The sequence below is a fragment of the Corythoichthys intestinalis genome, chromosome 8 (assembly GCF_030265065.1).
Source record: "Corythoichthys intestinalis isolate RoL2023-P3 chromosome 8, ASM3026506v1, whole genome shotgun sequence".
NCBI classification, from domain to species: domain Eukaryota; kingdom Metazoa; phylum Chordata; class Actinopteri; order Syngnathiformes; family Syngnathidae; genus Corythoichthys; species Corythoichthys intestinalis.
In genome coordinates this window covers 11,312,757-11,334,949 of record NC_080402.1, presented here as the reverse complement: position 1 = coordinate 11,334,949, position 22,193 = coordinate 11,312,757, and the positions used below count along the sequence as shown (strand labels likewise).

The window sequence follows — 22,193 nt, the reverse complement described above, 5'->3', positions numbered from 1 at the left end:
AGACAGATGGGCTTTCTTGTGTACCATCTTCAGAAGAGGCTTCCTCCTGGGGGGACAGCCATGCACACCAATTTGATGTAGAGTGCGGCCTATGGTCTGAGCACTAACAGGCTGACCCCCCCACCTCTTTAATCTCTGCAGCAATGCTGACGTCACTCCTGTAACAAGTCACGTGACATTTTGGAGGGAAATTGACAAGCAGTACTCGATTTGGACATTAAGGGATGTACGTAGTTTCTAAGCGGTGTACTCACTTTTGTTTGCCAGGGGTTTGGATATTAACTCAATTGCTCCCAAAAACGTATACCCTAATTTTGGCACTATAAGCCGCCACCCACCAAATTTGGCACGAAAAGGGCATTTGTTCAGAGATAAGCCGCACTGGACTATAAGCCGCGGCTGTCCTCACGGTGTTATGGGATATTTACACCAAAAGATATAAACCGGTAACACTTCGATTGACAGCGGCATCATACGACTGTCATAAGACCAAATGAACCACCATGAAGCTATGAACCAATTGGCTGCAAAGCTTCCTTGCTTCAAGAAGCTTCATTTGGCCATTGCTGCTCCCTTGGGATAGACAGTCAACCTCTGCCGCCACCTGCTGTCAACACTGTTGTTGTCCAACATGCCTCCTAGCATGCATTGTACCGCTACAGATGCAAATAACAATCAAAATTCATGTTCTGTGCTAATTATATTTTTCAGTTACTTTTCAAGTTGTTTCATTAATTGCTAGTTATGGTATTTGTTAACACTTTATTTGACAGTGGCGCCATAAGGCTGTCATTAGATTAGATAATTATGACATTACACTATCATGAGCATTAGTGAATGCTTTTACCAGATGTCATTTAGTGTTATCTGGCAAATTATTTCACTTTTGAATGGATGTAAAAGATCCAAGAATGACATAAATGGAGTTAGTGACACAATTTGCCAGATGACACTTAATGACGTAAGCATTTAGCATTCATGATAGTGTCATGTCATAATTATGACAGTTTTATGACGCCGCTGTCAAATAAAGTGCTACCTAGTATTAACCCATATAAATCAATAAATAAGCCGCACTGGACTATAAACCGCAGGATTCAAAATGACGGAAAAAAGTAGCGGCTTATAGTGTGAAATTTACGGTAAATACGTTCTATTTTTAATTGTTTCAGTGTCCCAAAAACGTATTTATACGTCTTTTACGTTTTTTTTTTTCACAAGAGACATCTTTAGGTTCTGATGCAACTTGGCTCCAAAGCACAATGCTCAAAATCCATTTTAAAGCAATAAAACTGGCCACTGGAGGGCAGTAGCGCATTTGGTAAGAACTCATATCGGACAATGAAAGGAAATGAATGAAGAAAATAGTCAAGAAACGGAAGTTGGAAGAAGTAAGTGTGAGAAAAATGTGGAGAACGATGTAAAACGCAAGGCACATGCTTCACACAAGTTCCCTAGGTGAATTCTGTTATGAGGTACTGGTCACTACAAAAGAAAGATTGAAAATAATCTATCTTGATGAGACAGGTGGCAATGAGGGAAAAATTTACCCCGTCTGCCAACACAGCCGCGGCCATAACAGTGTCATCTCTCAGTTCACTAGTTTAGTTATGTGTAAATAAATTCTTACTTTGCAATCAAAAGCTCTATTTGTCTTGTTGTTTATATTATTTTGTAGAAGGAAAACTTTATACGGATGTTTGGGATGTCACAAAAGCAAAAAAAAAAAAAAAAACTCAATTTCTGTTTTTTCATCAGAAATTGGAAAATTGCTCAAGCTAAGCTATTTTCTAATGCGGATTTAGGGTTAAAGAGTGGAAAAAGATATGAGGTAACTTTTGTCCAGCTGTAAGAAGAGAGTCTAATCTTTCTTTTGGTGGGTTCCATGTTTATATAGCAGTAGAACAGAATTTTCTGTGGGCCTTGCAAAATCAGTCAAAATCCAGTCAAACGGCCGGGAGTGAAGTGGGTTGCTCCGGTGAAAATGGCTGGGAGTGAATGCTATATTTTGAGTTATTTTGAGGGGAAAATAAATTAACTCTATTATATAAGCTGCACACAGACTACTTTTCGTTGTGTCAAAGTGTCATTTTGTCAGTGTTGTCCCATGAAAAGATATACTTAAATATCTGCAGAAATGCGAGGGGTGTACTCACTTTTGTGATACACTGTATTCTGAAAATGGAATTCTCTATCTGCCTTTCCTAAGGGTATTACCAGCACAAAATTGACTGAGGACAATATATCTGTGCTTGGAAATATGTGTTGCACTTTGAACGGCACCTACATCAGTGACTCAGACGAATCCATCCTGGGGATACTTCAGAACTGTGCGGAGCTCAGTCCATCCCAAGTTGCTGGGGTGGAAGCTCTCCTGCAGAGTGGCAACACAACATTTGGGTGACCTACAAAATTATATACTATTCATTGTTTTTTTTACTGTACCGTCATTTTCCCCCTGACAACAGTGTTGTTTTTGACACCCCTTTTAATTTTCATCTTAGTATTACTCTTTTGGACAGTAACACTAATTACCCTTTGTAATACAGAGTGGGGCAGAGCAACTTGCTTATTTAAATTTGGCGCCCTGAACCAATGGTTGCGCTGAGCATAATAGGGATGGACTTATTTGAGAGGGTGGAGCTTAAAGTTTGGTTCTTAACATGCGTTATTTATTTTGTCTTAATTTTTCAAGAACCCCAGTGAGCATCGTGGAGTTGACGAAGTCGGAACGCTCTTTCGCTTTTGAGGCATTTTTTTCAAGCTGTCGCTCAATATTTGCAACGCAATGTGCATTCCGTAGACATTTCAATATTGCCTCTCGTGGTCGTGTTCATGGCTGGCTGTCGATCTGGTTCAGTGTTGGCAGGAAACTCATTGATCTAGTTGCCATAACGTTCAGATGTCACTGATACTGCCTGTTCGTTTCTTCAAAAAAACATGGGCCAATTATGCCAACTTGGGATAGTGCACACCAAACAGTTACACATAGTGCGTGTAGAGGATGTTGATGAAGTTCTGTGGGGTTTTCAGGACTCCAATAGTGCATGTTTTACTTATTTACAGATCCAGAAAGATGGAAGTGAGCCTCATCAATGAAGAAAATAAGTGTATCGTCAGGCAAGCCCAAAAGCGCCTCACATGCATCACACGTTCCTGTACTATAGCTAGTTTGTAGGAATGAAATTTCAATTCTTCATGTAGGATTCATCTCACAGAACGAGCAGACAACCCATGAGCAAATGTGTGTTTGCGGGCACACCGTTGGGGAGATCTCAAAACATTGTCTCACCGTGTCAATATTTCGGGGTGTCCTTGCTGTTCATAGGTGACCAGGTTGCTTTTTCGTTATGTCACCCGTTTCCCTGAAGTTGTTTACCCATGAAACAATTAACTGCCGGCCAGGAACACAGCCACGGGGGGCAAGATTGAAATGTCTACAGAATGCATGTCGTGTTGCGACGATTCAGCGACCGCCTGAAAAAAAATGCCTCGACAGTGAAAGCGCGTTCCAACTTCGTCCACTCCATGATGCTTACTCGGGTTCCTGAAAAATGAACAACGCACATTAAGAACCAAACTTTAAGCCCCACCCTCTAAAATAAGTCCATCCCTACCATCCTCAGAGCAACCAGGGCGCCAAATTTAAATAAGCAAGTTGCTCTGCCCCACCCTGTACTACAATGACTAATTAGTATTATTGTCCAAAAGACTAAGACAAAAATTAAAAGGGCTTCCAAAAACAACACTGTTGGACACTTGCCATTACCGCGAATGCTATGCCAACGCTACGAGTTACGTTTAGTGCGTGATGATAAGTCAACACAGACCTTTAAAGGGTAAAGCAACATTGCATATTCTCTCTGGCCAAGTTAAAACAAATTTACCAGGAGAGCACGTCACATGAGGACACAACCAGACACTGCGACGAAGCAGGCTAACTACACATGTCACAATGGGAACATGTGACGGAAACTGTTGCGCATATTTGTCTCGTTCTGATCCCGTCAGATGAAAATTGGCATTAAGCTCGTTATGTTTTAGCCCTCCAAAACAGGTCTCATCGTCATGAAAAAAAGTCTTCGTTGACTAAATATCTTCAATATCATCATCGTTGACAAAAACAACACTGCCTGGCAACATATCTTCTTTTCTTTTCAGCCCGACATCAAATTGGACTATAACAACTTTGAAGGACCTTGGAATGTTAACTCTTTTTATGACGTCTAGCTTCTACGACAACTTTGACCGGGTTCGTAGTGAAGTGTTTTATATTATTTGCCATAAAATAGAGATTGGAAAATGTCTCTCACCGGTTTAAAATCACAAATCGATCTCTTTGACTGTTTTTGTTTTGTAGGAAACAAAGCGAAGTTTCTTGAAGGACTTTTTGGGAGTTCTCAGGGAAAAACGCGTGGACAGACAAAGGCGGAAGCGCATGAAGAGAGAAATCAGGACGTCCATTCGTAACATAGTCAAGCGATCACTAGGTTTGTTCCTTTTTTTAACATCACTCAGAGTGAGTTTAGTTCTCTTTGATGACTCGAAGCTTTGTACTTTGCAGCCAACGAGTGTACAGTAGGATTCATTACAGCCGTGACCATCAGCGACGAGACCTTCCCTTTCGACTATGATGACATCGATCAATTCGACTGCTGCCTCAATGCCACTGTCGTTCGCGACAACTTGGACGCCATCACGGAGAAGGTGGACGAGGATGATTACCTCAAGATCGTGCTCAGGAAATTGCGAGAGGTAGGGATGGGAATTGATAAGATTTTGCCGAGTTCATTATCGATATTGCTTAACGATTCGATTCTTTATCGATTCTAATTTGGACTAATGGACCATATGAGGTTTTGGGTTCAATATGTTTTATGGTTCATTCGCCTTGGGGTGTCGGTTAGAACACAAGGAGCGGAGAGTGGAGTTGGTCTTTGGCACTTTTAATCCAACTTGGCAAAAGGCACAACTACTGTATATACAGGCAAAGGCACTTGATATGACAATCACTCAATGAGCAGATGAGAGTATGCGTGGAAAGATGTTGATGTATTTCTATGTGTGTGGAAGAAGACTGGAATGTGTGGGTATATGTGTGGTTCTGAAAGGAAAGAAAATTACACCATATTAGTGCTGATGCAATAAACAATGCAAATTAACTGCAAAGCAGTCAATGACACACATACATGACTCGCACAGTATAATGAACACAAAGGTGGGGGGGCGCGAGTGCTCGCGCACAACCCGAAAGCACGCTGCGTGTCATCTTGGCCATAAAAATGGCGAAAACTAAGCACTTTACACTCATATGGATGTACAACATCATCTTAAGATGCTAAACTAACACATTCCCTCTTAACACAAATGTGCAACGCAAATATAACGTAAACAAGGCTCTCGTTGACGCAGCGAGAACGAACGGGAGCAACCAGCCGACGTAACTGTAAAAACACGAAACGGTCGCGGTGATAACGGCTCTAACTTATCAGAAGAACTTTATGGCATGAAGAGGAAATACTTACATTCATTCATGGACGCACACAGATACTTCCTCTAACAGGTGGCTGTCCTCTGCTCGAAATGCGCACCTTACGCCTATTGACGTAGGACAAAAACCGGAATTCACGACTGGTTGCTATAGGAACTAACGCATATCCATGGAATCTTTCTAACAGGAGTATTAAAATTGCTAATAAAATCGTTTAGGATTATTTGGGATGCATATATGTTATATTTTTATTATAGAATATCCGACGAGGAATATGATAGACCCATTAATAGAAATCCTTTCTTTAAGTAGTCTCATGAATAATGAATGACCTGGCCTGTGAAATTTTACTCGGCAACGACTCTCACTTGACACTTGATGAGAAGTCTCTCCATCAGTAATTATGTAACTGTACTTGCCAACACGAACGTGTGCACCATGCGTAAATTTCGAAATGTAAATCATGCTGGTTGGAATTGATAAGAGAATCGTTAGGAAAATTGCCAGTGGATTCCATGGAATTGGAATGCGGGGAACCGGTTATCTATTAGAACCGGTTCTCGATTCTCAACCCTAGCGACAGGTGTGTTACACTTGAAGCAAGGCAGTGGCAAGCATGACAAATCGTCCACTCTGATTGGTTTAAAGGTGTATGCAAACCACTCGGGAATCCCGGAGGATCAGGTTGAACTTTTGGGACCGGCTTCTCGGCAAGCCACGAGTGAGGACATCGACTTGTGGAACATCACTAGGTTGGACACGCTGGCCGCGCTTATGGATTCGTCCAACGGAGACTGGGACCCAACCTTGGTATGTAAACGCACACTCTACACAAGCTAATAAAGAGGTTTCAAACTCAAGGCCAGGGGGCCCATCACGTCATTTTGTGTGGCCTACGAAAGTAAATCACAGTGCTTCATGTTCCTCTCCTCCAATCATTCCCGATAATTTTTCCCGATCATATACATTTTGGCAATGCATTAAGAAAAAAATGAATAAAACTCAGACAAATTTATACATTCAACGTACAGTACATAAGTACTGTATTTGTTTATTATGACAATAAATCCTCAAGATGGCATTTACATTATTAACATTCTTTCTGTGAGAGGGATCCACGGATAGAAAGACTTGTAATTCTTAAAGGATGAATGTGACTTTGTATATTGTGACTAAATATTGCCATCTAGTGTATTTGTTGAGCTTTCAGTAAATGATACTGTAGCCATTTAACTTCTGCCCAAATGCATGATGGGAAGTGCAACCATGACTGTGCATCGTGGTACCAATTCATAAATCTTCTCTGCGTTGGGAAACAACATAGGGTGTTAAGAAAAAGATCAACTATTACCTTTCTTCCCCACATTGCTTCCCACGATTATTGTAATTGTTGGGGGAGGGATTTTAAGGCTTTAGCCATTTAAAAAAAGGCTCCAAAGGCTGCCAAAATTCACTCTACTCATTTTACGCTGCCTTTTAGCTCTATATATTGTATGGGTAAAACGCCGGCATTATAGATTGAACGCGACAATGCGTGAGTGGGTCGTGCAGCGCTTGCGTTAATTGCGTTCAATATTGTAACGTGATAAATGCAAAAAATATTAATTCTCGCCATTAACGTGATAAATTTGATAACCCTAGTTTAAGCTTAAACTAATGACTATGGAAGAGTGTAACACATCATGTCTGTAACGTTAAATACAGTTAGAAAATGATTTAATCAAAAAATATACATATATTTTTTTTTTAAAAAAGGCATGTCCGATAGTTTTTTGCCGATTCCGATACTTTGAAAATGACGTGATCGGGCCCGATCGAGCGGACATCTCTAATACTAAAAAATCCTGTAATAATGTAACGAATCGGGTTCAAATGTGGCGGACTTTTTTTTGCTGTACCTGAACACACCGCCTAGCTGACGTGACGGTGAGATAGAGAGTGCGGTTCTATTTTACTCTCTCTTTTAATGTTTTGTTGCTGGCGAAACTGTAGCTGACAGTAGGCGTGTTGTGTTGCACAAGTTGATGTTATAAATGATTAGAAACTTGACGAAGCCGGCGATTTCTTTGGTGATGTTACCACAATAATAATTGTCACCTTAACTTATGGCGAACAGAGGGCGGAGGAGGACCGTCAAAATTGACATTCCACGGCCGTTTTGTCGGGCCAATTCACGGATGTACACACCATTCTCATATTTTTCTATCATTTTCATCGTAATTTCAATGGTAAGCATCGTCTTTTCGTTTTTCCCCCACCTGCACTAACCTTCTTGGAACCAGTGTTGATTTCTCTCACAAGAAAATCTTCAGGCAAAACAAAGAAACTGCGGCGCTGTCATAAATCGTGGTATTTCGGGCATGTCATCAGATGTAGAAACAGATTGCGAGTCAAATTTTACGTCCGGTGTCAAAAAGATAGTGTGTCAAAGTGATCGTAAGTCGAGGTACCACTGTGCAATACTTTTGGAATTTTGGATAGTTATTTTGAAATTTTAAAGGGTTCATTCCGAACTGCATGAAAATTCGGGTTACCTCCCCAGCGTAGGAACGGAACTCGTTCGTAACCTGGGGACAACCCGTATACGCTCAAAAAAACGATTTGGACAAGTTTCAGGTTAACAAAGTCTCTAAACCAGTGGTTCTTAACCTTGCTAAAGGTACCGAACCCCACAACTTTCACATGTGGATTCACCGAACCCTTCAGAATTAAGAAATTAAGCAATTTTTTTTCAAATGCGAAACCAATATTTCTAAACTAACAACCTAATAATTTAATTTAATTTAATTCCCATTCAAAATTCTACTCATTTGACAGCAAATTTTATAAACAGGTCAAAATTTGAGACCACACTACCCATTGGTCTTGTTGTATTCCCTCATACCAAGTGCGAGTCAACCTTCCACTGAGCAAACCAGTGCCTCCTCCCATCAGATAGAGGACTAGTTGTTAAAAGCAATGGATTAAGCCTGTAAATTGGAAGCGAAACTTGGTTTAAAAAGCCGCTTTGCCTAGATTTCATCAGTGTACGAAAATAGGGTTCTGTATTTATTTACCTTCGCCGAATCCCAAAGACTTACTCACCGAACCCCTGAGGTTCGATAGAACCCAGGTTAAGAACCACTGCTCTAAACGATCCATTGTCTATTACAATAGGCAAGGGCAAGGCAAGGCAAATTTATTTATATAGCACAATTCAACACAAGGCAATTCAAAGTGCTTTACATCACATGAAGACCATAAAAATCACATTTAAATCAACACAACGTAAAAACCAAGACAAAAGATCGCATTTTAATCACAGAATAAAAATATATAAATAAAAATAAAACAAAAATAAAAATAAAGCAAAAACTACTACTACTAATAATCATTGAAATCAGCAATGGAGATAAGCACAAGAGGAATATAAGGCAGGTAGATTGAAATATATAGACAGTTATGGATATGCAGTGCTAAACAAAAGCGTTTTTAGCCCTGATTTAAAGGAGCTAACAGTTTGAGCATACTTCAGATGTTTGGGTAACTTGTTCCAGAGGTGAGGAGCATAATAACTAAATGCTGCCTCACCCTGCTTGGTTCTTGTTCTTGGAACATGCAGAAGACCCGTTCCAGATGACCTTAGGGGTCTAGATGTCTCATAGGAATCTAACAAGTCAAGCATTTATTTTGGTCCAAGGCCATTAAGTGTTTTGTAGACGAGCAGAAGTATTTTATAGTCTATCCTTTGACTCACTGGAAGCCAGTTTAGCGATTTCAAAACCGGTGTAATGTGGTCCAGCTTCCTTGTATTTGTGAGGACTCTGGCTGCAGCATTCTGTACTAGCTGCAGCTTCTGCTTCCTGACTGATTTTTTATCAAGACCTGTAAATATACCGTTGCAGTAGTCCAATCTGCTGAAAATGAATGCATGCATAAGTTTTTCCATGTCTTGTTGAGTCAGAGGCCCCTTAATTCTGGTTATATTTTTTAGGTGGTAATAAGCGGATTTAGTGACGGACTTTAGATGGCTATCAAATTTTAGGTCTGAGTCAATAATTACGCCAAGGTTTCTGACTTGATTTGTAGCTGTAAGTGACATTGTGCTAAGTTGGCTGCTTATCTTTGACCTTTCCTTTTTTGGCCCAAAAATGATTACCTCTGTCCTCTCCACATTTAACTGGAGAAAATTCTGGCACATCCATTCATTGATTTGATGAATGCATTTACTCAGGGAGACTAAGGGACTGTAATCATGTGGGGACACAGAAATGTACAGTTGTGTGTCATCTACATAGGCGTGATAGAATCTGCTGAGTAGTATGTTGTGATCAACCGTGTCAAATGCGGCGCTGAGATCCAATAGTAGCAGAACAGATGATTTGCCTGCATCGGCAATAGTTCAATTCATTTGATAGTATATTATTTTTCAATTCGTCGGTTCATCGTGACAGCCCAACTTAGCAGACACAATGGGTCTCCAAAGGAAACAACAACAATGTAGTCCAGGTCAAAGTGTTTAACACCTCTGCTCTAGCACTTCTTGTGAGGATACTTTTGACCTTTCATGCAGGCTAAGCAAATCATCAACAAATATCTGAATCACGACGGAAACACGCTCGGCACTGCGGAGCTTAACGCCATCGGAGGAGAGAACCTGTGTTCCCTAGACGTGGATGTCCTTCAAAACATTACAGCACAAAGTCTTAGGTATCGCTAATGTGGAAAAACTGAATTGCTTTCATGATGAACTTGATCTCATGTCGTAGTTTGTCTCCTGCAGGGATGCGAATGCCTTGAATGTGTCAGTCTGCACCCTGGAGAAAAAGCAAGTTCTCTTCGAAATATCTGCAGAAGCTTTTGCGCGAGTCACTCGCTCAACCATCCCCGCAGACGAGTACCAGCTCAGGGAGCCGTATCTTGGTAGGTCAACACCGAGGGCTTTGCACAGGGACGGTAGAGACATAACACTACCAACTTATACGGATGCTAAAATTGTCCACACCATCTTTTAAGCCATCTTATTTGCATTATATAATGAGTTCACTTATACAGGTAATTTACAGTGGGGCAAATAAGTATTTAGTCAACCAACAATTGTGCAAGTTCTTCTACTTGAAAAGGTTAGAGAGGCCTGTAATTGTCAACATGGGTAAATCTCAACCATGAGAGACACAATGTGGGGGAAAAAAACGGAAAATCACATTGTTTGATTTTTAAAGAATTTCCAAATTAGAGTGGAAAATAAGTATTTGTACAAACAACCAAGATTTCTGGCTGTCAAAGAGGTCTAACTTCTTCTAACGAGGTCTAACGAGGCTCCACTTGTTACCTGTATTAATGGCACCTGTTTTAACTCATTATCGGTATAAAAGACACCTGTCCACAATCTCAGTCAGTCACACTCCAAACTCCACTATGGCCAAGACCAAAGAGCTGTCAAAGGACACCAGAGACAAAATTGTAGACCTGCACCAGGCTGGGAAGACTGAATCTGCAATAGGTAAAACACTTGGTGTAAAGAAATCAACTGTGGGAGCAATTATTAGAAAACGGAAGACATACAAGACCACTGATAATCTCCCTCGACCTGGGGCTCCATGCAAGATCTCACCCCGTGGCGTCAAAATGATTACAAGAACGGTGAACAAAAATCCTGGAACCACACAGGGGGACCTAGTGAATGACCTACAGAGAGCTGGGACCACAGTAACAAAAGCTACTATCAGTAACACAATGCGCCGCCAGGGACTCAAATCCTGCACGGCCAGACGTGCCCCCCTGCTGAAGCCAGTACACGTCCAGGCCCGTCTGCGGTTCGCTAGAGAGCATTTGGATGATCCAGAAGAGGACTGGGAGAATGTGTTATGGTCAGATGAAACCAAAATAGAACTTTTTGGTAGAAACACAGTTTCTCGTGTTTGGAGGAGAAAGAATACTGAATTGCACCATACCCACTGTGAAGCATGGGGGTGGAAACCTCATGCTTTGGGGCTGTTTTTCTGCAAAGGGACCAGGCAGTGCTTCTCAATTATTTTCTGTTACGCCCCCCCCAAGGAAGACGTAAATGTTTCGCGCCCCCCCAAACTTTGCCGCCACTGTAAATCGTATAATTTGTCTACAATATTACTATTTTAGAGAAAAATAACAGAGATCAACTTATAAAGTATAACTTTATTAACATTGTTTTGTTTGTAACAGAAAAGACGTAATGCGCATCAATTTGCCTGAATTAAAAAAAAAAAAAAGTCACATCCAAACTGTAAAAATACACTCAAGGTACATTTTTGACCATTTGATACTGAAAAATAAAATCAGTAAATAACAACAAATTCAAACTGATTAGAAACATTAACTCATGAGGACAATATGCCAAAAAATTTGACCGAAAAACAAAACTAATTAGAAGAAGAAGAAAAAAAGAGTGTCTTTGGACAGAAGGACAGTTTTTATTTTCGCTGCTCACAGTATCACCTCCATTTTGCAATGGTGTGGGGTTATTTTGCACTGAGCATGCTAACAGTGCTCACTAGTTTACTGATATAACACTGACAAAGCGGGACGATTGTTGCCAATATTCGGCACGTTTTCGCTGAAAAACAACCAAGCGGCTTATCAATTAGATTGGGGTCTAATGTCTTTAAGTGGCGTCTTAATTGATTTGGCTTCCGGCTGTCCGCTATAATCATTTTTAGACACAGTAAACAGTGGTCTTTCCTCATCTACCACTGTATTAAATGTCAAACCCAAAAGGCAAACGGCCCGAAAAAAGCGCATTCTCGGCGGCCGAGGGAGAACCGTAGGTGAGAGCGGTTGTCGTGACAATCCCAAGCCGAAAACGGCACTTCTCGGGCAGACACGTGAGAAGACGGTGGGTCCGGCCGGAAAACGGCTTTCGAAAACGGCGCACAGCTCTTCATATTTCTCTTCTGTGTGCTCTTGCTTACTTCAAAAATACTGCGCGCACTTTGAAAATGAGAGCGCCACTGCCACCCACTGAGTGGATGTGCAAGTAGACTTTATTCTAATACGGCAAAAAAAAAAAAAAAAAAAAGCATGTTCCCCGAGGTCACATGCGCCACCCCTGGCATCGCTCTGCGCCCCACTATTTGAGAAGTACTGGTCTAAAGGAAAGAATGAATGCGGCCATGTATTGAGAGATTTTGAGTAAAAATCTCCTTCCATTGGCAAGGGCATTGAAGATGAGATGTGGCGGGGTCTTTCAGCATGACAAAGATCCCAAACACAGCCAGGGCAACAAAGGAGTGGCTTCGTAAGAAGGACCTGGAGTGGCCAAGCCAGTCTCCAGATCTCAACCCCATAGAAAATCTGTGGAGGGAGTTGAAAGTCAGTGTTGTCCAACGACAGCCCCAAAACATCACTGCTCTAGAGGAGATCTGCATGGAGGAATGGGCCAAAATACCACCAACAGTGTGTGAAAAGCTTGTGAAGACTTACAGAAAACGTTTGGCCTCAGTTATTGCCAACAAAGGGTACATAACAAAGTATTAAGATGAACTTTTGGTGCTGACTAAATACTTATTTTCCACAATGATTTGCAAATAAAATATTTAAAAATCAAACAATGTGATTTTCTGTTTTTTTTTTTCACGTTCCGTCTCTCATGGTTGAGGTTTACCCATGTTGACAATTACAGGCCTCTAATATTTTCAAGTGGGAGAACTTGCACAATTGGTGGTTGACTAAATACTTATTTGCCCCACTGTATGTCCCGTCTCCAGCAAAAAATGTACATGCAGGTTATGCTGGTATATCATGCCTATCAATGTTGAGACCAAACCTACGCCTTGGTCAACAACCAATTTGCAAGCCATTAAAAATCAAACAATTGGCTGCTGACTCCCATTCAAAATTCAATTTTTGTCCAGGTGGCGCGTCGCTGAGTTACGTTAAAAATCTGGCGGACTCTTCCATCAACATGAACCCAGAAACCTTTATTTCGCTGCCTCGAAGCGTTGTTCTGGTCAGTATGTAATTCAACGAACGGCTGTGTTTACAGTTCTTGTTCACTGATGTTTTTCTTTTTCCAAAACCTCTTCCAGAATTTGACTGTACCTGAAGTTGGTGGGCTTTTAGGCATGCACGTGTCAGACTTGAAATTGTACGAAAACCAAACCTTGGTGCAAGAATGGACCGGACTGCAGAGGCAGTCTGATCTTGACATGTTGGGAGTCGGGCTAGAGGGAGGCCGAGCTGACCCCACAGCCACCCCCAATAGTACGCCAACAGGACCGACAAACGCCCCCGGAGGTGCGACAAACGCCCCCGGAGGCGCGACAAACGCCCCCGGAGGCGCGACAAACGCTCCCGGAGGCGCGACAAACGCCCCCGGAGGACCGACAAACGCCCCCACAGGCGCGACAAACGCCCCCGGAGGTGCGACAAACGCTCCCGGAGGCGCGACAAACGCCCCCTCTGGCTCCAACTCGACAACATCGAAACCACACAGCAGTGGTGAGTACACACAGCATAGACTTCACTATCAGTTGGCGAGACAGGTCCTACCGACATTGCGCCACAGCTTCCCATAGTGGGCGGGGCCAGGCCGAGCGTTGTGGTAGCTTTCACAGCGATAAACTCAAACACACGCCGCGGTTCTAACGCAGGATTTAGGTGGAAACAGGACAAAAATCTTAGTGCATACAAGTAGGCAGGCGTGTCTCAAGAGTGATTTGGTCGAGGATTCGAGGTAATTATTATATAAAATGGCACCGTGCATGCGCTTTGAAACGTTGTGGAAAAAAAAGAAATGAATAAAAAAAAATAGCTCTTTGTTTTGTGATAGCCGCCATGTTGGGTTACACGATACTGTAACTTTTGCTTGAAATATTTACGTAAAATGAATGATAACTGCCCGTTTTTTTGCTTTTAACCAATATTTTAGACTGTTTTACATTCACATCTGTAGAAATTCCGGGATTTATACATTTACTTACAAGAATTATAGACTTCACGATGAGTTGAAGGGACACGGGGCTGAGGGCCGATCCTTTGGGGGGCCTATTTTCGAAAAATCTTAAAATTCTAATATTTTCAAAACCAAACCGCTAGTTACCTACCTCCCTTAGGTATATATGAGTTTCCATGAGCAGCGACACCAAAAAATGTGTTCCCTAATCACGATGATTTTTTTAATACAAGTATATCAAGACTTAAAATGGCTGTAAAATTCTCAAAGTTTACGCAAGATGCACAAAAATTACCAAATGCAGAGGTAAATAGCAATAATTATTTGCCCAAAAATAGCCGACTTAATTTTTTAATTTAGTTTTTCAGCAGCTAATAAATCACTCAATTTTCACATTAGAAACTTAATACTTGACTAAAGCATGCAGAATCATCTAAATTTTAATCAACAAAAGCAAAATTGGCATTTTACTATATACAATCACAACTTATTTTGTGATGAACGGCAAGCCGTTTGTGTGGATCTCACTCACAGACTCAGAAATCAGAAATAGCGAATACATTTGTATTTAATAAAAAGTACAACAAAGGAAGCATGCCAAATAGTATGCAAATTTAACAAAGGCCAATAGAGCACAAAAAACAAATATGATCAAAGTAGGATACAACTAGAAGAAACTGGTGAGAGCATGAATATGAGGGCACACACAACAATAAGCAAGGCAATCGTCCGACGAAGCTGATACACACAGGCGTCCTTAAATACAGTGCGCTCCTAATGCGACACAAAGACAGTGTACTCCTTAACGTGTCATAAAGAACAACTGAGAATACAAACAGGCCATAAAGAACAACTGAGAACAAAAACATGACATAACAGATTGTGAACTATGAGGCTAGTCAGTAAGGGAATTAGCGGGCGCCATATGTAAACAAAGAGCTTTTTCCGTTGAAAGTTCTTGTGAATAAATGCTTAAATCCTTGAATTCTTTAGAGATATGGACGTAAAACAGTCTCGATTCTTGGTTAAAAGCAAAAAAAAAAAAAAAAAAAAACGTACGGGTAGCATTGATTGTAAGTAAATATTGCGAACTGTGAGGCTAGTCAGTAAGGAAATTAGCGGCCGCCATATGTGAAGAAAGAGCTTTTTCCGTTGAAAATTCTTGTGAATAAATGCTTTAATCCCTGAATTCTTTAGAGATATGGACGTAAAACAGTCTCGATTCTTGGTTAAAAGTAAAAAAAAAAAAAAAAAAAGTGCAGGTAGCATTTATTGTAAGTAAATATTGCGAACTGTGAGGCTAGTCAGGAGGGAAATTAGCGGCCGCCATATGTGAAGAAAGCTTTTTCCGTTGAAAATTCTTGTGAATAAATGCTTGAATCCCTGAATTATTTATAGATATGGACGTAAAAGAGTCTCGATTCTTGGTTAAAAGCAAAAAAAAAAAAAAGTGCAGGTAGCATTAATTTTACATAAATATTGTGAACGGTGAGGCTAGTCAGTAAGGAAATTAGCAGGTGCCATATGTAAACAAAGAGCTTTTTCCGTTGAAAATTCTTGTGAATAAATGCTTTAATCCCTGAATTCTTTAGAGATATCGACGTAAAACAGTCTCGATTCTTGGTTAAAAGTAAAAAAAAACAAAAAAACGTGCAGGTAGCATTTATTGTAAGTAAATATTGCGAACTGTGAGGCTAGTCAGTAGGGAAATTAGCGGCCGCCATATGTGAAGAAAGCTTTTTCCGTTGAAAATTCTTGTGAATAAATGCTTTAATCCCTGAATTCTTTAGAGGTATGGACGTAAAACAGTCTCAATTCTTGGTTAAAAGTAAAAAAAAAAAAAAAAAAACGTGCAGGTAGCATTTATTGTAAGTAAATATTGCGAACTGTGAGGCTAGTCAGGAGGGAAATTAGCGGCCGCCATATGTGAAGAAAGCTTTTTCCGTTGAAAACTCTTGTGAATAAATGCTTGAATCCCTGAATTATTTATAGATATGGACGTAAAAGAGTCTCGATTCTTGGTTAAAAGTAATAAAAAAAAAAAAAAAAAAAGTGCAGGTAGCATTTATTTTACATAAATATTGTGAACGGTGAGGCTAGTCAGTAAGGAAATTAGCAGGTGCCATATGTAAACAAAGAGCTTTTTCCGTTGAAAATTCTTGTGAATAAATGCTTTAATCCCTGAATTCTTTAGAGATACGGACGTAAAACAGTCTCGATTCTTGGTTATAAGCAAAAAAAAAAAAAAAAAAGTGCAGGTAGCATTAATTTACATAAATATTGTGAACGGTGAGGCTAGTCAGTAAGGAAATTAGCAGGTGCCATATGTAAACAAAGAGCTTTTTCCGTTGAAAATTCTTGTGAATAAATGCTTTAATCCCTGAATTCTTTAGCGATATGGACGTAAAACAGTCTTGATTCTTGGTTAAAAGTAAAAAAAAAAAAAAAACGTGCAGGTAGCATTTATTGTAAGTAAATATTGCGAACTGTGAGGCTAGTCAGTAAGGAAATTAGCAGGTGCCATATGTAAACAAAGAGCTTTTTCCGTTGAAAATTCTTGTGAATAAATGCTTTAATCCCTGAATTCTTTAGAGATATCGACGTAAAACAGTCTCGATTCTTGGTTAAAAGTAAAAAAAAAACAAAAAAACGTGCAGGTAGCATTTATTGTAAGTAAATATTGCGAACTGTGAGGCTAGTCAGTAGGGAAATTAGCGGCCGCCATATGTGAAGAAAGAGCTTTTTCCGTTGAAAATTCTTGTGAATAAATGCTTGAATCCCTGAATTATTTATAGATATGGACGTAAAAGAGTCTCGATTCTTGGTTAAAAGCAAAAAAAAAAAAAAGTGCAGGTAGCATTAATTTACATAAATATTGTGAACGGTGAGGCTAGTCAGTAAGGAAATTAGCAGGTGCCATATGTAAACAAAGAGCTTTTTCCGTTGAAAATTCCTGTGAATAAATGCTTTAATCCCTGAATTCTTTAGAGATATGGACGTAAAACAGTCTCGATTCTTGGTTAAAAGTAAAAAAAAACAAAAAAACGTGCAGGTAGCATTTATTGTAAGTAAATATTGCGAACTGTGAGGCTAGTCAGTGGGGAAATTAGCGGCCGCCATATGTGAAGAAAGCTTTTTCCGTTGAAAATTCTTGTGAATAAATGCTTGAATCCCTGAATTATTTATAGATATGGACGTAAAAGAGTCTCGATTCTTGGTTAAAAGCAACAACAACAAAAAACAATGTGCAGGTAGCATTTATTGTAAGTAAATATTGGGAACTATGAGGTCAGTCAGTAAGGAAATTAGCAGCTGCCATATGTAAACCAAGAGCTTTTTCCGTTGAACATTCTTGTGAATAAATGCTTAAATCCCTGAATTCTTTATAGATATGGACTAAAACAGTCTCGATTCTTGGTTAAAAGCAAAAAAAAAAAAAAAAACGTACAGGTAGCATTTATTATAAGTAAATATTGTGAACTGTGAGGCTCGTCAGTAGGGAAATTAGCGGCCGCCATATGTGAAGAAAGAGCTTTTTCTGTTGAAAATTCTTGTGAATAAATGCTGAATTATTTATAGATATGGACGTAAAAGAGTCTCGATTCTTGGTTAAAAGCAAAAAAAAAAAAAAAAACGGGCAGGGAGCATTTATTTTACATAAATATTGTGAACGGTGAGGCTAGTCAGTAAGGGAATTAGCAGGTGCCATATGTAAAGAAAGAGCTTTTTCCGTTGAAAATTCTTGTGAATAAATGCTTAAATCCCTGAATTCTTTAGAGATATGGACGTACAACAGTCTCGATTCTTGGTTAAAAGCAAAAAAAACCCGTGCAGGTAGCATTTATTGTAAGTAAATATTGCGAACTGTGAGGCTCGTCAGTAGGGAAATTAGCGGCCGCCATATGTGAAGAAAGAGCTTTTTCTGTTGAAAATTCTTGTGAATAAATGCTTTAATCCCTGAATTCTTTAGAGATATGGACGTAAAACAGTCTCGATTCTTGGTTAAAAGTAAAAAAAAAACAAAAAAAAAAACGTGCAGGTAGCATTTATTGTAAGTAAATATTGTGAACGGTGAGGCTAGTCAGTAAGGAAATTAGCAGGTGCCATATGTAAACAAAGAGTTTTTCCATTAAAATTCTTGTGAATAAATGCTTATATCCCTGAATTCTTTAGAGATATGGACGTAAAACAGTCTCGATTCTTGGTTAAAAGCAAAAAAAAAAAAAAAAAAAACAATGTGCAGGTAGCATTTATTGTAAGTCAATATTGGGAACTATGAGGCTCGTCAGTAAGGAAATTCGCAGCTGCCATATGTAAACCAAGAGCTTTTTTCGTTGAAAATTCTTGTGAATAAATGCTTAAATCCCTGAATTCTTTATAGATATGGACTAAAACAGTCTCGATTCTAGGTTAAAAGCAAAAAAAAAAAGTGCACGTAGCATTTATTTTACATAAATATTGCGAACTATGAGGCTCGTCAGTAAGGAAGTTAGCGGCCGCCATATGTAAACAAAGCGCTTTTTCCGTTGAAAATTCTTTGAATAAATGCTTGAATCCCTGAATTCTTTATACATATGGACATAAAACAGTCTTGATTATTGGTTAAAAGCAAACAAAACAAAAAAAAAAAAACGTGCAGTTAGCATTTATTGTAAGTAAATATTGCGAACTAAGAGGCTAGTCAGCAAGGAAATTAGCGGCTGCCATATGTAAACAAAAAGCTTTTTCCGTTGAAAATTCTTGTGAATAAATGCTTAAATCCCTGAATTCCTTATAGATATGGACGTAAAACAGTCTCGATTCTTGGTTAAAAGCAAAAAAAAAAAAAAACAATGTGCAGGTAGCATTTATTGTAAGTCGGTATTGCGAACTACGAGGCTAGTCAGTAAGGAAATTAGCGGCTGCCATATGTAAACAAAGAGCTTTTCCGTTGAAAATTCTTGTGAATAAATGCTTAAATCCCTGAATTTTTTTTTTATCAGGGCTGTCAAATTATTAAAAATTTTAATCAAGTTAATTACAGCTTAAAAATTAATTAATCGTAATTAATCACAATTCAAACATTCTATAAAATATGCCATATTTTTCTGTAAATTATTGTTGGAATGGAAAGATAAGACACAAGACAGATATATACATTCAATATACGGTACATAAGTACTGTATTTGTTTATTATAACAACAAATCAACAAGATGGCATCAACATTATTAACATTCTGTTAAAGCGATCCATGGATAGAAAGACTTGTAGCTCTTAAAAGATAAATGTTAGTACAAGTTATAGAAATTTTTTATTAAAACCCCTCTTAATGTTTTCGTTTTAATAAAATTTGTAAGATTTTCTATCAAAAAATAAACTAGTAGCCCGCCATTGTTGATGTCAATAATTACACGATGCTCATGGGTCGCACCCAAGCGCCAGCAGAGGGCGACAACACTCCAAAAAAACACAGGTAACAAGTTGAGATTTCACTGTGCTGTCATTTTAATCTGTTTGAGCGGGGCATGTGCGTTAATTGCGTCAAATATTTTAACGTGATTAATTTTAAAAATTAATTACCGCTCTTTAACGCGATAATTTTGACAGCCCTATTTTTATACATATGGACGTAAAACAGTCGAAATTCTTGGTTAAAAGTAAATTTTAAAAAAAACGTGCAGGTAGCATTTATTTTACGTAAATATTGCGACCTATGAGGCTAGTCAGTCAGGAAATTAGTGGCCGCCATATGTAAACAAAGAGCTTTTTCCATTGAAAATTCTTGGGAATAAATGCTTAAATTCCCGAATTCTTTATAGATATGGATGTAAGAGTCTCGATTCTTGGTTAATAGCAGGGAAAAAAAAAGCGTGCAGGTAGCTTTTATTTTACGTAAATATTGCGAACTATGATGCTAGTCCAGGGGTGGGCAAACTATTCCACAAAGGGCCGCAGTGGGTGCGGGTTTTTGTTCATACCCATCATGAGGACAGCCTTTCACCAATCCGGTTTCTTACAAGCGCAATCAGTAGATTTCAGTCAGGTGCTTCTTGTTTCCACTGATACCTCATTGGCTAAACTGTCTGTGCTCAATAAGTTTGAACAAAGACCAGGACCCACTGCGGCCCTCGAGGATCGGTTTGCCCACCCCTGTGCTAGTCAGTAAGGAAATTAGCGTCTGCCATATGTACACAAATAGCTTTTTCCGTTGAAAATTCTTGTGAATAAATGCTTAAATCCCTGAATTCTTTACAGATATGGACGTAAGAGTCTCGATTCTTGGTTAAAAGCAAAAAAAAAACAAAAAAAAATGTGCAGGTAGCTTTTATGTTGCTGTAGTTTCTCTAATTGATTTTTGTCACGTTTCAAAATGCATGCATGGTACGAAAAATGTAATTATTACCCTGAATCCTCAAACAAATCACTCCCGAGACAATCCTGCCTGTTTGTATGCAGTATAGCTTTCGTACCTTTTCTACCTGAATCCGGCGTTAGATCGCTGCATGTGACTGACTGCTAATAAATGAAGCGGCGTGTGGGACGGCCCCCTGCAGGAAGGCGCGACGCAGTGAATGGCGAATGTGTCACGTCAATACATTATAAAGTCTATGGATATATTAAATATTTCTATTAATCCTAAAAATATCGATTATCGCTGCATGTGGTGATTTTTGTGCATCTAGTGTAAAATCTGAACATTTTATTGCCAAGTTTTGTTATTTTTTGAATTTTTTGATGCAGTTGCTCAATGCGACTCATATATGCCTAAGGGAGGTGGCCCGTTTGGGTTTTAGCTCGCTGTGGCTTTGGTTTTGAAAATATTTGAATTTTAAGTATTTGAAAATAGGCCCCCTACGGAGAGGCCCCGCGCCTCGTTTCCCGTCAACTGATATGCATACAGATAAATTTGTGTGTATAATGTGGGTTTATCTAATGTGGCTTTCCAATTTCAGGTCCTCATTTGAAACCAGAGGTCACCACGCTTTTCCTACTCGTCCTCAGCCTCCTCATCACATTTTTTGATTGACATGAACGGGTTGTACATTGAAAAATATACGTAAGGGTTAAGTAATCAACATAACCCTTTGATTCTCAACCGATGATCATCAGGTGTGCTGCGGGATAGCGCCAAATTTCACATAATTTTAACTACTAAAAAAGTATCTTTATCCATGACAGCAACATATTGTTAGGGTTTGTTTTCTCCTAGTGTGCCTTGTCCCCGTGATTACCCATTGATTTCACCTGTTGTGGCCTGCTCCTTATGTCACCCACCCGTCTCGTTATCCCACGTATTTAAGTTACCCATGTGCTGTGTATATTTGCCCTCGTGTTCAAATTCCTCTAAAAAAGTAAATTTTGATACCTTTTCGTTGGATCCCCTGGTCTTTTGTTGTAAACTTTGTATTTTTGTTAGCTGTTATTAAAGCATTCTGAGTTCCCACACATCCTGCCTTGCCTTTTGTTTTCCCTGCGATTGGTTCCACCTCGTCCTTGAAACCTGACATACGGTGGTATGAAAAAGTATCTGAACTTTTTGGAATTTCTCCCATTCCTGCATAAAATCACCATCAAATGTGATCTGATCTTTGTCAAAATCACACAGATGAAAAAACGGTGCTTTAACTAAAAACACCCAAACATTTTTAGTAGGGTTGTTCCGATCATGTTTTTTTGCTCCCGATCGTTTTAGTTTGAGTATCTGCCGATCCCAATATTTCCCGATCCGATTGCCTTTTTTTGCTCCCGATTCAATTCCAATCATTCCCGATAATTTTTCCCGATCATATACATTTTGGCAATGCATTAAGAA

General features: G+C 39.4%; 1 protein-coding gene across 1 annotated transcript in view; it reads left to right on the top strand.

The window, feature by feature from the left end:
- The window catches only part of LOC130920220 (uncharacterized), a 112,542-nt gene extending 90,716 nt beyond the window's left edge, over positions 1-21,826 (top strand). The window contains exons 56-65 of the mRNA XM_057843257.1: positions 2,210-2,400; positions 4,162-4,252; positions 4,361-4,490; positions 4,565-4,755; positions 6,140-6,301; positions 10,044-10,180; positions 10,254-10,393; positions 13,360-13,454; positions 13,534-13,945; positions 21,334-21,826. Coding sequence (XP_057699240.1) covers positions 2,210-2,400; positions 4,162-4,252; positions 4,361-4,490; positions 4,565-4,755; positions 6,140-6,301; positions 10,044-10,180; positions 10,254-10,393; positions 13,360-13,454; positions 13,534-13,945; positions 21,334-21,407 — 1,623 coding nt within the window. The 3' untranslated portion in view covers positions 21,408-21,826. The remainder of the gene's footprint in view (positions 1-2,209; positions 2,401-4,161; positions 4,253-4,360; positions 4,491-4,564; positions 4,756-6,139; positions 6,302-10,043; positions 10,181-10,253; positions 10,394-13,359; positions 13,455-13,533; positions 13,946-21,333) is intronic.
- The last annotated feature ends 367 nt before the right edge of the window (positions 21,827-22,193 follow it).